The sequence below is a fragment of the Micromys minutus genome (genome assembly GCF_963924665.1).
Source record: "Micromys minutus genome assembly, chromosome: 2".
Lineage (NCBI taxonomy): Eukaryota > Metazoa > Chordata > Mammalia > Rodentia > Muridae > Micromys > Micromys minutus.
The window spans coordinates 37,660,586-37,678,186 of record NC_137971.1 but is presented as its reverse complement, the minus strand read 5'-3'; the positions used below and the strand labels follow the sequence as shown (position 1 = coordinate 37,678,186).

Genomic DNA, 17,601 nt, shown 5'->3' with positions numbered 1-17,601 from the left:
TGCTGAGTCTTGAGTAGGTCTTATATACTTGTACAAGTTCTCACACCTGTGAGTTCATGATTATTATAGCCATATCTATTCCAGAAAACCACATTTCCCAGGATTCATCTCAGTCCTCCATCTCTTAATTTTTTTTCTGTTTCTGAGCTCTCAGTTTCTTTGACCTTATTCAGGCTGGGATTCCAGCCCATAAAATGGTGCTGTTCACATTTATGGTGGGTTTTCCTGCCTCTGGGTAACCTAGCCTAGTCTGGGAAACCCTCACTCATAAACTTCTAGTTTCATTTCAATAATGATTCTAAATCCTGTCAAGTTAGCTGCCAGTATTCACTATCACATTACCCAAAATAACTTGATGTATTTCTCAAGGTTATTTTATTGTCTTTTTTTTTCTTTTAACTAACCTCCTATTTTACACACTGTTTTGTTGTTTAGTTATTCTACCTTTTAACCACTATTAAAGGTACCTGAAGTAATCAACTTTAAAGATATTTTATTTTGGCTCTCAGTTTTGAAGGATCAGTTGGCCTTATTTCTGTAAACGTGTAACATGTAGTGTATCATGTTAGGAGCATGTGACAGCAGCAAACCTGCTCACCTTTTTGCAACAGCAAGAGAAAGAAGAGAGCCGGTTGTTCCCTTTAAGATTCTATCACTGAAGACTTTATAGTTGCATCATTCTTTACAGTCACATCACTCTGGACAACTAGTCTTTAACACACGGACCCCAAATAATAATACTTACGTATTTATGTCCTCCTGACCAGTATTGGTTATAGCAAAGACTCCGAAAATCATTCTCACTTCTAGCATTTACCATGTGTAAACATAGGCAGATTGGATAACTGTTTCCTGCCTCGATTGTAAGGTGAGTTGGATCACAGTCTATGTCAGAGGGTTTCTGAAAATGCTTAAGTGAGTTAGTATCTGTGGGAAAGGTTTTTATAAGAAAGTCCCTGGCACTGAATAGTAGTATCTGCATTGAGTTTTTCTTCTTTCTTTCTCTATGCTTACTCTTCCCTTGAGTTGAGGTCTGAAAAATAGTGAAGATTGAATATAGCTGCTTTAGATGTACAAACTGCTTTAGCTCTCTGACTTAGTAGGAATAATCTTTCCTTCAGTTTCCTTTCATGACTTAGGCTTAGAAGTCAGTGCCCTTCTGAAGCTGTCTGTCCTGGTACTCTTCCTTTGGCTAGATACTCTAACTCTTGCTCCAGTTTTCCCCACTTTTTTGAAACTCTTGCTTCAAAAGATTGTCCCATCACTACACTATTAGCCTTATTAGTCATTGTGATTTGAATTCTCTTGAATCTTATGTGAGCCATGAACTATAAATGGAAATTAATAGGTTTATAATGCGAAAGGATTATTATCACTTGGTTGAACTGCTCCAAGGGTTCAGAACCTTGTTTCTGTGTGAATGTGACAGTGATTAGTGTCTTACTGTGGCTCCCTTGTGCAGATTTCTTTTCTCATACTGATATGTGAGTGTCAGGAAACCAATATGAATACACACAAACACACACATTGCTGACCAATAATGTATCCATATGTTCTTCTTTATTTACCTTCCCTTCGCATTCTGAGTTTTCATCAAGTTACACAAAAGTTACCAACTAACCTAAACACACCTCTTATCTTGATTGTGGATAACCTTAAGTAGTTTTATTAAGTAGGATAATCTCTGCTTTGGGAATATAGTGTGTTTGAGTCTGTTTGCAGAAATGCTTGCTTCACTTCAGGATTTAAAGTATTTCCAGTGCAAAGTCATTAAACCGATTTGGAGGGTAGTTCTTGAAATTATAGTTAATAGACATTGACTACTAATAATATTTACACGTCTTTGTTATTGTATGAGTGCAAAGTCCACATTAAATTATTAAAATATTTGCTGTCTTTTTCTTTTTCAGAAGATGAATAATCTTTCATTTAGTGAGCTATGTTGCCTCTTCTGCTGTCCGCCTTGCCCAGGGAAAATTGCTTCAAAACTAGCATTCTTGCCACCTGACCCAACTTACACACTGATGTGTGATGAAAGTGGAAGCCGCTGGACCTTACACCTGTCAGAACGAGCAGACTGGCAGTACTCGTCCAGAGAGAAAGATGCTATCGAGTGTTTCATGACAAGAACCAGTAAAGGCAACAGAATTGCTTGTATGTTTGTGCGTTGTTCACCAAATGCTAAATATACCTTGCTCTTCTCACATGGAAATGCTGTTGATCTTGGTCAGATGAGCAGCTTTTACATAGGTCTGGGATCCCGGATTAATTGTAATATATTCTCCTATGATTACTCCGGATACGGTGCTAGTTCTGGAAAGCCAACAGAGAAGAACCTGTATGCAGACGTTGAAGCTGCCTGGCTGGCTCTTCGGACAAGGTAATCATGTTTACACTTGTGGTCCTTAAGCTGTACCGTAGAACAGCACAACAGAAAGCGTTTTTTAAAACAGATGCTTCGAAATACAGTAGGAAGATATTTGCATATATGTTATGTATATGAAGTATTAAGTTAACAGATTGAAATTTTATATAATAGCCAAAGCAGTCTTTAAAAACAGCTCACATCTTATGTGTTTGTAAATGCCTATGTGAATGTGTTTTTCAGGATCTTTTTTATTTAAATCTAGGAACCTGTAAATGTTTCATCTCAGACTTTGTGGCTGAGATATAATACATAAATTCGTATTCTTTGATTTTACTCCGTTTGTTCTGTCATTAATGAGAAGCCTTTTGTTTTACTATTAAGCAAGATATGTTGACATTTTACTTTATATTTTAGTCTACTAAAACTTGGGAAGGAATCTGTTTTCTTTGTAGTAATATGAAAAAATTAATAAGATATATCTTATTAATGCCATTCTTTAACTAGAACAGATTGTATTTGAAAACTAGAAATCCATTAACTTTTCTGGGTACAAACTTTATAGATTCCAGAGTATTGTTCTTCATAATTCAGATTAGTATATAATAAATAGTAGATATCTTAATATAAATGGTTTCTCATTACATATTGATAACCTGCCTTTTCCACAGTATTTTAAACTTAAGCTACAGGCTATAAAAAGTACCCACTTTTTCTAATCCAGTGTTAATGCTGATGATGCCAGGGAGAAACTCAATATTATGAATTGGTGCCTCTAGCTTGGTGGATGAATGCTAGGATTAAAGGCATATGCTACCACAGCCCAGCAATATAACCACTTTTATAAAATGTCTTTTAAAATGTTTCCATTCCAATAAAGTTATGTCCTCATAGCAAAATTCTGTGTAGAAGGAATTCTGAAACCAAGTTGCAGTGATATGAAAGCATTAATTTGAAGAGTAAGAAAAGGTAAATGGGAAGTAGTAAAGTGTTAACGGAGTGATAAGATCACTTTTTAGGCCAGGCATGGTGGTGGTGCATGTCTTTGGGAGGCAGAGGCAGAATGAATCTCTTGAGTTCTAGGCCAGCCTAATCTATAGAGTGAGGGCCATTACACAGAGAAACCTGTCTCCAAAAAAATAAATTACTGTATAGGAGAGGACAGGGAATTGTGTTTAGTTTCCCATTTTAATATAAAAAAATTATATTTATATAAAAATTATCTTTAAGAATGTTGACACCATTTCTATCTGGACAAGTAACAGAATAATCACCACTTATTAGAATCTACTATTTGAATGTAATACAACTGTCAGATATTATAATATTTTAAAATAGAGCAGCTGAGTGGTCCATGCATTTAAGGCCAGCCTGGGCTACATAGTGAATTGAAGCTGAAGCTAGCATGTACCACATAACAAGACAGTCTCCAAAAGAGAGGGACGGGGAATAAGCCTGGCGTGGTGGGATCCTAGCACTTTGGAGGTAAACGCAGGCAGATCTCCAAGTTCAAGACTGCCCTAGTCTAAAGAGCAAGTTCCAGTACAATCAGAGCTACACAGAGAAACCTTGTCTCAAATAAAATAAAATAAAGAAGGTAAATGTTAATAATAATACAACAATTTAGTTACTAAGGTACAAGTTGGATGTTGTAACTCACACCTGCAATACCCATGTAGAAGGCTATATGGTAATATTGGAAAGTCAAGACCAGCCTGGGCTATATTATTACAGCCTGCCTACAAACACACACACACACACACACACACACACACACACACACACAATGACAAAACTCACATGTCCACAGTTGTAGTGTCAATTCAGTGAAAAGAAGTGGTTTTTAAAATACTAAAGTAGAACTTGTAAGTGTCATCAGAAGTATTATTGAAAGACATGAAGATGCAGTGTTCTCTGTCTACAGGAGGACAAAGCATTGCCATTGTCCTCTTTTAAAATCTTACTATTACCAGTTTTACAAAAAACTTCCCTACATGATTTCCAGTCATCATTAAACTTTGGTTTTCTTAACAAGAAATAGCCCTTGGCTATCAAGTTCACAACAAAGGCCAGACTGGTCTTGGACTCACAGAGATCCTTCTGCCTCTCCCTCACCAGTGCAGGGATTTAAAGTGTGCAGTACTGTGCCTGGCTGAATCTTTTAATTTATACAATGGCCAATATTAGTGAAAAACAGGAGCTAAATAAATCCTTCAGTTCCACAGACTTAACTGCATTAAAGGAGGTTTTGTTTTCTGTAATGTTGACCTGTAAACATGGTAGAATAGCAAGTAACATAAGCAGTCTTGGGAATAACCTGTGAGCCTAGTTCCTCATCTGTCTAATGAAGAGGTTGTGTGAGTGGCATTAAAGATTCTGTCCAGTTCTAGAACTTAATCCTCAAGTTAGAATATGCATTCCTTGGATTTCCTTTATCATTTTGCAGGTTTAATATGCTCTTAGCATGTCCCTTAATAGTAGTGAATGTGTTAAAATGTTTTTATTCTGTTCTTATACAATATAAGCTTATTATTTAAATTATCTTTTTAATAAAATCGAGTGCTCTAAATAGTTGTTTCTGGCCTTCTGATGGATCAGCAGGGATAGAAATGGGTTTGGTCTATGCAGTCCTCTTCCACAGTCCCCCGTCTCTGTGTGCTTTCATGGAGAGACCACTGAAAGTCAGTTCTGGATCTAGGTTTACTATCAACTTACTGTGATTTTTAATATCTGGGCATTAAGCAGCTTAACTGGATTGGGTGGTCTCTATAGTTCTTTTAAACTCGTTATTCTTGAACTGTTATTGCTTAATTAGAACCTCTTGATTCTTCCTACTCTTGAGTCTTAATATTGCTGGCTTTAGCCCCAGTCTCTTAGGACCCGGTGCAACCCACCCTGTATGTTTATGGAGGACAAACTGAAGAAGCTGTGGGGAAGTATGTCATTGCCTGGATACTAAAATTGGTCTTGAATACTTAAAAGAGGGCACAGGGAGAGTTTGCCTTGCTTCTCTGGTGAAAGATCAAATTTTCAATACTACCACCACCCCACAACAACCCCAAAAGATGAAACACCCCTGTCCAAATCACTATTAGCTGCCAGAAACAACCATGCTGCCTTCTAAATGGAAAGGCATACTGAAGGTCTTTGCAGTCTTAGTCCCTACATTCATTAGTTCCTATGGTACCTCACCTACATCTGAAGGAGTTTAAGTTGGAACAATTACACTATAAACTAGTAACACTTTCTGGAACATCTTATCTTAGGTATTCAGTAAATTTTTATGGAGTCATTGAATTCATATACTTAAATGTGTAGGGGTATTAATGAGTCAAAGTGACATGTTTAAAGTTTTTTAGTATGAATTCTACTCCTAATTAACTAAATAATGCTATTTGGAATGCTTTGTCATCTGATTGTTTTTGTAAGTTTTGATGCATCTCTGTGAATAACTGTAAGGAAATTACAGTTACAATATTGTAGTTTGATCTTGACTAAAAGTATAGGCTCCTACACTCTTTTCATATCATGACTTTATGCAGCATCTCATCAGTATGGCCAGTTTAGAAAATCACAAAACCTACTCTTGAAGTACAGAGAAATCAAGAACATCTGCTATATTGGATAGAAAATATCTCACACTAAATAGCACCAAATATTAATCATTTGTTCATTGAAATGTAAGTGGTATAGTATATTTCAATCTTAAAATTACTAAAATGTGATGAACGTAAATTTTTTTTATAAAACTGAAGGGTTGTTTTGGTTATTGATATCTCTGTAGCCTGGCTGTCCTGGAACTCACTCTGTAGACCAGGCTGGCCTCCAACTCACAGATCTGCCCGCCTCTTCCTCCCAAGTGTTGGGATCAAAGGCCTGTGCCACCACTGCTTAATTCCATAAAATTGAACTTTTAAGACTTAACCAACTACTTTTCTAAAAGATTAGAATTGAGCATGAAGTAAGTGGGTATAGAGCTTGTTGTAACATTAGCAATGGTGATAGCTAAGAAATTTTAATTTTTAAATGCAAATTGATATCTTGTGAGATATTTTGTAGCAAATTTTTAGAGCAATGGACTGTTTTCTTCCAACTATTTTTTGAACTTCTGAATTTCTCAGATACGGCATTCGTCCTGAAAATGTGATTATATATGGCCAGAGCATAGGGACAGTACCCTCTGTGGATCTCGCTGCTCGGTACGAGAGTGCTGCTGTTATTCTCCATTCTCCTTTGACCTCAGGAATGCGGGTTGCTTTCCCGGATACCAAGAAGACCTACTGTTTTGATGCATTCCCAAAGTAAGTTCAGTATTAGAAATCATTCTGCTCCAAGCATGACCGATAAAAAGGTTGAAATGTCTGAGCAGGAAATGAATGCTCAGCAGTGCGCTAGTCCTTAGACAAAAAGAACAGATTTGTGAATATAAATTAACAGGTCAGAGCTGCAGGTTGGATGTTGGATTCTACAAAGAACAACTTGAGGAAGGCCCCAGACTTGCTGTGTTAAAACAAAGTGCAGTTCAGTGAGAGGCACAGCATGAGAGAAGTAGGGAAGAAGGGAGGAGTAATGTTGGCTGCCAGGTGGATATAACCTGCCAAGAAAGGTACCTCTTGATGGCTGGAGTGAGTATAGCTGCTGTACACAGTGCTGGATGGGTTTGAAAGAAGGGCTGCTGCTTGCTTTCCATGGTGAAGAGTGGTTCCATCAGCTGTCTTCCTAGTTGGAAAAAAGTTAGTGGCCTATTTTTCTCAAGGAAAGAGAAGGCAAGAAGGGGAAAGCTGGCAGTTGCGTTTGGTCTTCTTTCCTCTGTTGACAGAAATACAAAGGATATTTTTTTTGAATGGCAGGCCAGAAGCCAAGTTATCATTTGGTTCTTTAGCAGAAAAGCAAAAGTTATTTCAAAAACAATATTTATTCTGTATTAGGCTACAGAGATGACTTAGCTGTGAACATGAAGAACTGAGTTCAATCTGTTAGAACATTTTTAAAAGTAAGCATAATGGTGCTCACTTGTAAATACTTGGCTGGTGAGGGGGTCAGAGAAACAAATAGTTCTCTGGAGCTCCCTGGGCACTGAACCTAGTGTTTAACTGAATTACAGAGAGTTGGTGAGGTGATGCTTTGCCAGCTTATTCTCTGAACTTTTTTCATGTTTGATATACTTAGATATTTCTCGGGAATAAGCTAGTTGAAAAAGAAAAGATACTATTTTAATCTTTAATTTCTCCAAGTAAACATTTCTGCATTATTTATTAGGAAATAGAACCTTGAGAGTGCAGAGATTGCTCATCAATTTCACTAAGTAACTTAATCCTTTATAAGATTCCATCTTATTTGTAACTAAAGTGTTTTCTCTGTCCAGAGGGGAAAATGCAGAAAACATCTTTATAAGATTTTTTTGCATGGTTTCTTTTTCCAAGTTGCCTTTCTGTTTGTTTTAGTATCTATTTTGTATTTGAGGTATTCTCTTCAATATCTGATCATTCAGGATCAGAGTATTCTTATGTTAAAAGTAGAGAACCAAAGAGCTACTCTGATACACTATGCAAATAAAACTGAAACTCTTGGATGATGAAGCTTTTTATATAGCATTTTCAGAACCCAAACAGACCTCACAGAGTCGCCCTTTTGTGTGCTGTGTGACTATATAGTACCTTCCCCTAATCTAGAGTCCTACATCTACAGACCTTCCAGAGTTGAAGGAAGTCTGGGAAAGGGAGGCCGTATTGTGTTTTAAGCAGACTTTGAAGGATTCCATCATGTTTCAATCATCTCTATTTCAATGTCTTGGCCTCTGGGAATTTCATTGTAGCTTGGATGGCTCTTCACTTTGCCTTCGATTTATTGACATTGTGTTTTTACTTACCCTATTAGTAGTTATTTCATACACTTATCTGATTTATAACTTCAACAATTTTATGTTTTCTCACTGTTTTTATTTTATAACCTTAAAGCAGAACAAAACCCAAAGAATTTTCTTGAGTGTTGATTAGTAACTGATAGAATAAAATAAGCGCAGTGGAGAGTGAAATTAGCCAGAATGAGATTAGCCAGGCACAGTCCTCAGGTTATGGTTCTTGAAGCCTAGGGGGAATTCAGAGTCAAGGAACGGTGCTTCTGTGTGAGGTGGCAGTGCGTAGCTCAGTGGAACAGCGGCACATAGGTAACTTTCTGCAGTACCATAGACATGGAAAGGGTGGATGCCTTTTGGATCCTACTGAATCTAAGTCGCTTCAATCCCGAAAGCTAATTTGTACAGTTCTGATGTTTGAATTTTCTCTTCCAACACAGGAAACTTTTTTTATATAGTTCACTGATCATTTATCCCTTTCTCTTATTCTCTCTAGTATTGACAAAATATCTAAGATAACCTCTCCAGTATTAATAATTCATGGGACTGAAGATGAAGTCATTGACTTTTCACATGGCCTCGCATTGTTTGAGCGTTGCCAAAGACCTGTGGAGCCTCTCTGGGTTGAAGGGGCAGGACACAATGACGTGGAGCTCTATGGACAATACCTCGAGAGGTTAAAACAGTTTGTGTCACAGGAACTGGTAAATTTGTAAACTACTCTGTAAATTTGCATACTGGTTTTTCTTTTCTTGCTGAACTGCACTCCTTGGTAAATAACATAAAACCTGAAGGTTTTGTTTACAAATCATGTAAGTTGCCTTCATAACTGTACAGGTAATGATTTGTTAACAGACTTAATGAAGGTTTTAATTACCATAACTTGAAACTGGAATAGCAGTATCATGCAGTCAGGCTATGTAATTTATATTTTTTCTGTGAATTTTTTTTAAACATCAAGATGAGTACTGTATGAAATTTTAATTCTATAAAATCAAATGCTGTAAAAGTATTGTTAAATGCTTTTGCATATCAAAAGCAAATTTATAAATATTTTTAAACATCTCAATGTACTAAATATCCTGGTATACAAATGTAATATTCTTTCAAAAAGCTGTATATCTAAAGCAATTAAAGTACTCTGAATAAACTCTAAAAAAACAAAACTGTATGAAAACACCCACACTGAGTTGATGTATACTCTGTTGTACAGGGATAAAGGCTTAAATGGTTATTTTATTGTAAAAAAAAAATACATTGACTTTTCGGTATTCTCTGATTATAGTACATTTATTCTAAAAAAGAATGAAGTCTTAATTTCTAAGCCGTCTGTTAACTTACCAGCTATTTGTGAAAATGAGAATCCCAATGGCGCTGCATTTGAACTAGCTCTGGTTTATATTTGGTACTGTGAGACAACTACGGAGCACTTTCATTCAGCTACTTAAAGGACATAGAGCTTCAAGAATGATTTTGTATGCAATGTTGTTTTACATTTGACTAATTATTAGCATTGTAGTAGTCTTCCTTATATGAATACTTGAAACTCCATTAGTTGATCTTGAAGACCACAACAGACTGGCTGTCTAGTCCCTTTCCATCTTGGCTGTTTTTAAGAGTAGGGCCTATTCTTTCAGATTACTGTCTGAGAATATCATGGGTTCCCTCCTGAGTACAGGGGCTATGAGAACATGCCAAACGTTTTATATTAACCAGTATAGTAAAAATAAATAAATAAATAAAGCTCACACACAAAAACTAAGTTGCCTTTTCTTAAATGAATCCTGCCTGAATAAATGAAAGAAAAATAAAAATTAAACTAATGGTATATAGTCTAATTTGTAATGAATGAGAATTGAAATAATACACACTGTGGATATGTTTTTAAGGCCTTATGTAGTTTTAATTGTTCTGCTTGTTCTGTGGTTATGTCTAAGATTATAGTATATGATCCTTCAGAGTATATCAAGTATTGTGAATGCTTTGGTTCAGATATGTCAGATTAACAGTAAAACAACAAATGTATCACTCGGCTGTTTTTGTCTGCCTTCTTCTGAACCCTTACCCCACACTGAAAGAGTAAATGTCAGACATATTTCTGAAGTTTTCCATATCTAAAAAAAAATTAGCATTCTAGTTACACATTTAAGAAGGTTTCTTTGGTATTTCCACATAAGTAAATGTCTGTAGCCTTCGGTTTTCCATCCCTTTCCTGGTCTTTAACACTAAGAATCCTGCATTTTGGGTGGGGGGGGTGTTGGTTTGTTGGACAGTTGGCTGGTTTCAGTTTTCTTGAGACAGGGTCTCACTATGTAGCCCTGGCTGTCCTGGAGCTTGCTATGTAGACCAGACGGGCCTTGAATTCGCAGAGATGCTCCTGCCTCTGCCTCCCAACTGCTAGGACGGAGGGTGTGCACGACCATGCCCCTCGGGGCTCTACTTTAGGTCAACCGTTTTAACCTCTATATAGAAAAGAAAATGTCATGCTTATCATTCTGTGTCTGGCTTATTTATTTAATCATGTTCCTTAATTTTATTCATCTTATTGCATGTGGCAGGATTTCGTTCCTTATAGTTATTAAAGCAATACTCTGTGGGTGTGTGACACATTTTATTTGTCCACTAATCTGCTTATTACTATACTAATTAATTGGTCAGAGCCTGGGCCCTGACAATTTCAAGAAGCCAATTAAACAGTAGTAAAAAAGTAAGTCGAAAGCAGAGGTCCACATTGAGGAAGAAGGCAAAGATCCAGTGAGTCCTCTTCTCAGGTCCATCTTTAAAGTGGAGGGCAGGCAGAGCATAGCCAAGTAGTGCTGTTAGTGTAGTCCAGCCTCTAACTGGCCAGAGCTAAGTTCAGAGCTTGCTCCTTGGCTCTAACAAGCCAGGTTTGGCATATATCTTTAATAAACCCATCAAAAGATCCAGATTATCAGTGGAAAGCAGTCAGGAGGGGGTGGCACACACCTTTAATCCTAACACTTAGAAGGTAGAGGCAAGTGGATCTCTGAGTTTGAGGCTAGTCTGGTCTCAAACTAACCAGGCTACACAGAGTCCCTGTCTTGAAAAACAAAAACAGACAAAATAAAGAAAACTGAAAAGCAGATTTATTCAGTGTGGCCACACATCTGATTTTTACAATAGCCATTGCTCTTACCAGTTTCTCAACTATTTCTTTTCTATTTTCTCTAGTAGTTTGTGAGTGTCAGAACTTTTATTTAGGCCCCTGATCCACCTTGAGTTGATTTTTGCCTAGAATAGAAGAGGAACCTCTTGCCATCCAGCTTCCTGGTACTGTTTACTGAAGATACTGCCCTTTATCCTGGGCAAGTTTGTAGTGCTTTTGGTGAGAATGAGCTGGCATCAAGGTGTGTGTGTGTGTCTGTGTGTGTGTCTGTGTGTGTCTGTGTGTATCTGTGTGTGTTTACTCTCTCCAAGGTGTGTGTGTGTGTCTGTGTGTATGTGTTTGTGTTTACTTCTGTCTTCAAGGTGTGTGTGTGTGTGTGTTTGTGTTTGTGTGTGTTTGTGTTTACTTCTGTCTCCATTGATGGAGAGGACTGTTTTTAGGCTAACAGCATGCCAGGTTTGGTTGTTATGACCCTTTAGTATATACACGGCTTACAGTATTGTGACTCACCTTGCTTTGGTCATTTTGCCCAAGATTGCTATCTGGAGGCTTTTGTGCTTCCATATGAACTCAGCATGGTTATTTCTAGTTCTTGGTTCTGTGAAGAAGAATACTGGTCTTTTAATGGGGTTGTGTTCAAATAGAGATCACTTTAAGAAACATCGACTTTTTTAAAAGTACTGATTCTTCTGTCACTGAACATGGGAGGTATTTGCATTTTACTTTTGCGTCTAATATTTCTCATCAGTGTTTTGTAATCGTTACAGAGGGCTTCTTTGGTTAAGTTGTAAGGTTGCTTTCATTATTTTACCAGATGTCTTTTTGTTACTGTTTTTCTTGTTTTTCAAGACAGGGTTTCTCTGTGTAGCCCTGGCTGTCCTGGAGCTTACTCCGTAGATCAGGCTGGCAGCAAACCCAGGGATCCACCTGCCTCTGCCTCCAGAGTGCTGGACTAACGGCGTGGGCCACCTCCACCCAGCTGCTTTTTAGCTGATTTTTGTACTGATGTATTCTACTTTATTGGATTTGTTTATCAGTTCTGACCTTTTTGTAGAGTCTTGGGCTTTTCTAAATGCAGCATCATCTGCATACAGCAATTATTTAATTTCTTTCCTATTTATATGATTTTTGTGTTGTTCTTGTGTGGTTTTTCTAACTAAGTCTCTTAGTGTTGTGCTGAATAGGAACAGTATTCATGGATGCCTTTTATTGCTGTTACTACTGCTCTCAGCTTTTCCCTTCTCACTGTGACACTGACTATGGGTCTGTCATCTGAACTTGTCAAGTTGAATTTTATCAGATCCCTTTTTGCACGTTAAGATGATCATATGCTCTTTAATCCTTCATCCTTTTAGGTGATTGGCATGCTCATATCTCTAGAATTAAACCAATTTAACACAGTTTTTTTTTAAACATGATGATGAATTCAATTTACTACAATTTGGGGGTTTGACAACAAAATTTATATTCTCTTAGTTTTAGAAACCAGATGTCCAAATGCAGGGTGTTGATCCGTTTGTTTTATGAGGCCTTTCATTGACTTTCGGACATCAGTGTTTCCTTCCATTGCCCCTCAGTTTCACCTCCCTGTATGTCCATCACCGATTGTCTTATCAGTTCTTTGTGTGAGAGTCTTGCATCTCTGTTCTTGAGGAGTACTGTTTTCTTTGTGTATTGTATCCTTGTGTGGTGCCGGCTTAGAATGGGTTTGGAAAGTGTGCCACTATGACCAAAATACCTGATAAGCGATTTAATTAGCTTTCCGTGTGAGGGCATAGTCTGTTCTAGCTAGGATGGTTCAGTTAGTTCACGGCAGCACTCCTGGCTGCTTGCTCACATCACTGAAGCGCAATCTGAACTCAGCCCAGACCTGGGTAGTGACCCAGAAAGCCCTTGTGACCCACTTCATCCTGTCAGGCCTCACCTTCTGTAAAGATCCTACAACCTCCCAAAACAGAACTTCCAGCTAGGTACCAAGTGGGTCCCATTCAAACTTTTAGCAAATATATTTCCTCCTTATGCCTTTAGAATGGTTTGAAAGTAATTTTAATTCTCTTAATTTTGACAGAATTCATTCATGAAGCCATCTGACAGGGCTGTAGGTTGAGAAATTTAACTACAGATTCAATCTTCTGTTAACTGGTCTGGTTAAGTGGTTTAATGGTCCCATGGGTCTACTTCAGTATATTAATAGGTATTAAGAATTTTTTTCTAGAGGATTTTTCAGTTGGTTAGCATATAATTCTTCAGGGTAGTCCCTACTGAGCCCTTGAATCCCTTTGGTTATTATGCTTTTTGCCTCTTTACTCTGTGTGTTACACCCACATCTCTTTTCTTGGTTAGTTCAAGTAAAGCTTCTTGTCAGAAGCTAGCCCTTTGGCCAGGTGTTGAAGGCCTTGCCTGTAGCCCTTGGATTAGTGGTGCTTGTGTGGGTGTGTCCTGAGTTTGTGATTGACAGAAGCTACATAGTAAGGTCCTGTCACAGACCCTTGTAAATATGTTTCGTTGATTATTTCTATTGTTTTTTTTTTTTTTGTCTCTTTCATTTATCTTACTCATTTTTTGTTTCCTTCTGCTAATTTTTATTTGATTTGTAGTTTAAGAGACAATGTTTATTTGAAAGTTTTGTGGGTTCTTTTTTATGTAGTCTCATTTACTACATACTTGGTTTTTGGTAGATCAGAGAATTGTAACATAAAGTGGTTTATCAGTGTAATACTTTTCTGAACCTGGAACTTCGGCAAATTTACCAGTTCTCTGTGCTATGTAAGGGAAGATATATATATATCTCAGTCTATTTTTTAAGACAGGGTTTCAAACTCAGAACCACCAGCCTCTGTCTCCCAGGTGTGGGGATTAAAGGTGTGTGCCACTACCACTTTGGCAGTTCTTTTTCTTAATAATATAGGCATTCTGTTTAAGAGCTTAGCAAAGTGAGTTTTGAAATTTCAACTGACAGCTACAGTATACTGAAATAAAATAAATCTTTAAAAAATAAAAAAAAATTGTAACTGGCAACAATTGTCATATTCTTGGCACATTTATGAGTTCTACATAACCAAAACTTGGCTTAAGACAGCTTTCCCTAAATAGGTATTACATTACAGAAAGCAAAGTAAACTTGGAAATCTTAAGCTTGGTGGTAATTGTACACCCTGACCCTGTATTTTAGAAATGCAGAAACAAACCCAGCTAAGGAATAGTTTGCTCTAGGTTAATTTATTAGCAATATTGTGGTGAGGCTCCTAGATGCTGTTATCTTTCTTTAAGTAATACAACTGATTCTTTGGTATTGTAGCTACAGAGTCCAAGCTATCCTCCTACCTCGGGCTGCTATGTGCTGGAATTGCTCCAGTGACCCCTTTGGACTTTCTAGCACCAAATTGATTTGTTCCTCACTGCTTAGTTCTGTATCTTAAATGACTAAATTTTCACCATAATGTTCCTTCCTATTTCTTAATGATTTAATCAATGCTAACTTACTTTGCTGACAAGGTGAAATAACAGCTTTTTAGTATGTCAGTACCTTTTTAGTATGTCGGTATGGCTACATGAATAAGAGTTTATTTCTACTTCCCATTTACTACAAATTATAGCACTGAGAACAGTTAATACTAGAAATTAGACTGAGGTTCAGTTTTCAGAAATGAGCAAGACAACATTTTTCCTGTTTCCAAATAGTTGATGCCTCTGACTGAATAGGGATGACTGGTGCTGAGGATGGAAACAAGCAGCACTAGCCTGGAAGTGACCTGTTTGACATTTGAGCCTAAAAACAACAAAAGAACAGGAAGAATAGAGTCTACAAATGCTGTTCAGCTGAAAGCTGTTAAATTGGCTTTCATGAACACAGATGGACTCAGACTTTGTATTTCCTCTTGGCAACCATGACTAAACATGCATAATACAGTTAGACCACAGGAAAAGGCATTTAAGATTTAAGAACAAAATGTATCCAGGCACTAAGGCACACACCTATAATCTGAGCACAGAGCAACAGAAGTTCAAGGCCAGCTGGAGCCGAGTGTGCCCTATCACAGAAAACAACAAACTCCTGTATTGGAAAGGGGTGGGGGAAGCTATTTTGTAGTAACTCCGGAGTTAGATTTTTTTTCCCTAAAATAACTGGTACATGGTTGAGGTGAAATGTCCTTGGTAGAGTGTTTGCCCCACATGTCCAATGCATTTGATCCCTAGCTTCACAGGAATAAGAATTTAACATATTCCAAAGAGACTGCTCAAGGCAGATTCAAATTGACATGGCAAGGCAGATTTGTGGACATTGGGCAGCCTGAATCAGAATTTTAAAACCAGAGCGTGGCATGGTAGTTCACGATTGCTGTGAATTTCAAACCACACTGGGCTGCAGAGCAACCCTTTTGACTTTCTTTCATACTTGGTGAATACATTAACTATAAATCACAACTTCTAAATAGAATTGTACGTTACAAAATTGAGTCTGGTGAAACATTTGCATTCAAGTCCATTGTTTCTTTTGTAAAACCAGAAGGCATGTATACCACCATCAAAGACTTTGTAGTATTCAAAGCCAGGTTTCTGAGCCCCTATGACACTTGGAAAAGTCATTATGTGTGGGTGGGTGAGACACTCTGTAGTAGAGTGCATGGTGTGCACTAAGCAATACCACCGGAATCCTGGGAAATGGAGTGGTCATGTGAACTGGGTAAGTGTGTGTTGGTTAAAGTGGTCCTGAGTTGCGTCTCCAGCACCACAAGAAACATGATAATTAAAATTTCTGAGTAGCCAGTAAGGAAAAGAAATGTAAATGTATTCACATGTGCTAGTGATTATAGAGGCCAGAGAGGACATCAGGTTCCCTGGGGCTGGAGTCACAGGTTGTTATGAACTGCCCAGCCTCGGTGTTGAGAACTGAATTTTGGAAGGGCAGCAAGAGCTCTTATGCAGTAACTCATCTCCAGCCCCAACCTCATGAGTTACATGAGCTCTTGTGTTATAGGAATCCAGCCTGAGTGCCCTCTCAGGCTCTTATGTGTAGGTTTATGTTAAGGCAATATGTGATTGGACTGTAGAGAGGTAGGCAGGGAAAGGTCTAGAAAAGTGGAAGAAGAGGCACTAGGCAGAGATTGACGGAGAGAGAAAATGGAAGCTGACATGTATGTTTCGACGCATCTCTAGCTTGATGAGGTTGTCATGACTATTTCTAAGGGTTTCTATGGGTCTAATTTATCTCATATAGATGGGCAGTTTATATCTTTGTCCATTGGTTGTAAACTTATTGTGTAGAGGGTTTGTGGATTGAGAATTTAACATATAAACCTGTTTGATAAGTTAATGGATGTAGAGTCATGTTTGTACCAGCATTGGAGGAAAGTGAGTGAAAACAGTGTGCTGGAGTGGTCATATTCACCTAGGATAGAAGCATCAGGGATGGTGGAGTGAACGTTCCTGAGTTCTTAGAGGTAGCATGGAGTTCCAAGCTAGACATCCCCACAGTGCCATATGCCCTCCCCCCGTGCCAGCATTAGTGCAGGATGAAAGGTTACCACCTTTTTAATATTCACCACAACACTTAAGTTTGCATTCAGATGTTTTACAGTCTTCTCACAGTTAATTGTGGCATCAGCGTTCTATACGTTTATGTCATTGGCTCTAATAGTTTAGAAAACTACAGTCATCAAATTATGTCTAGGACTAGCAGTGTGCCCATTCATAGGGTGTGTGCTTGGCATGCCCAAGGTCTTGAAACCCCCACTTTTAAGGGTGAGACAAAGCTAGCAAGACCTTGTCTCGGGGAAGAAAAAAACCAACAATTCATGATTTTTTTTTAGAAACAGCAACATGTTTTGTCCAAGTTTTCCAGCAGCATCCAAATGACTAATCACACTAATTTGAGAAGGTGCACTGGTACTGTGCATTCAGCTTGGCACAGTTAAAAGCCACCCTGACAGGTTGAAACATGCTGCTCAGAAAGTTGAACCGTGACAGACAGAAAAAGAAAATAGCCATGATATGAAAGAATGAGCTTACTAGTACCAAAAATAAAAAGAGGCTGAGAAAAATCAGTGTAATGATATACCTTAAGTCTAATAACCAGAAATATATAGGATCTAGAGGAAGTTCATGTAAGTATGTGAAGTCCCAGTTAAATATTTTGCTACTAATAGGAAACCCTGAGTACAGCACTGACAAAAAAGGAAGCTGGGCATGGTGACTCATGCCATGGTTCACCATGTTTGCTGTCTGTGTGGGCTATACAATTACATCTTGTGTGGT

General features: G+C 37.9%; 1 protein-coding gene across 1 annotated transcript in view; it reads left to right on the top strand.

Annotated features, from left to right (window-relative positions):
• ABHD17B (abhydrolase domain containing 17B, depalmitoylase) overlaps positions 1-10,205 on the top strand; it is a 34,420-nt gene extending 24,215 nt beyond the window's left edge. The window contains exons 2-4 of the mRNA XM_080913272.1: positions 1,911-2,380; positions 6,487-6,666; positions 8,716-10,205. Coding sequence (XP_080769398.1) covers positions 1,914-2,380; positions 6,487-6,666; positions 8,716-8,935 — 867 coding nt within the window. The 5' untranslated portion in view covers positions 1,911-1,913 and the 3' untranslated portion in view covers positions 8,936-10,205. The remainder of the gene's footprint in view (positions 1-1,910; positions 2,381-6,486; positions 6,667-8,715) is intronic.
• The last annotated feature ends 7,396 nt before the right edge of the window (positions 10,206-17,601 follow it).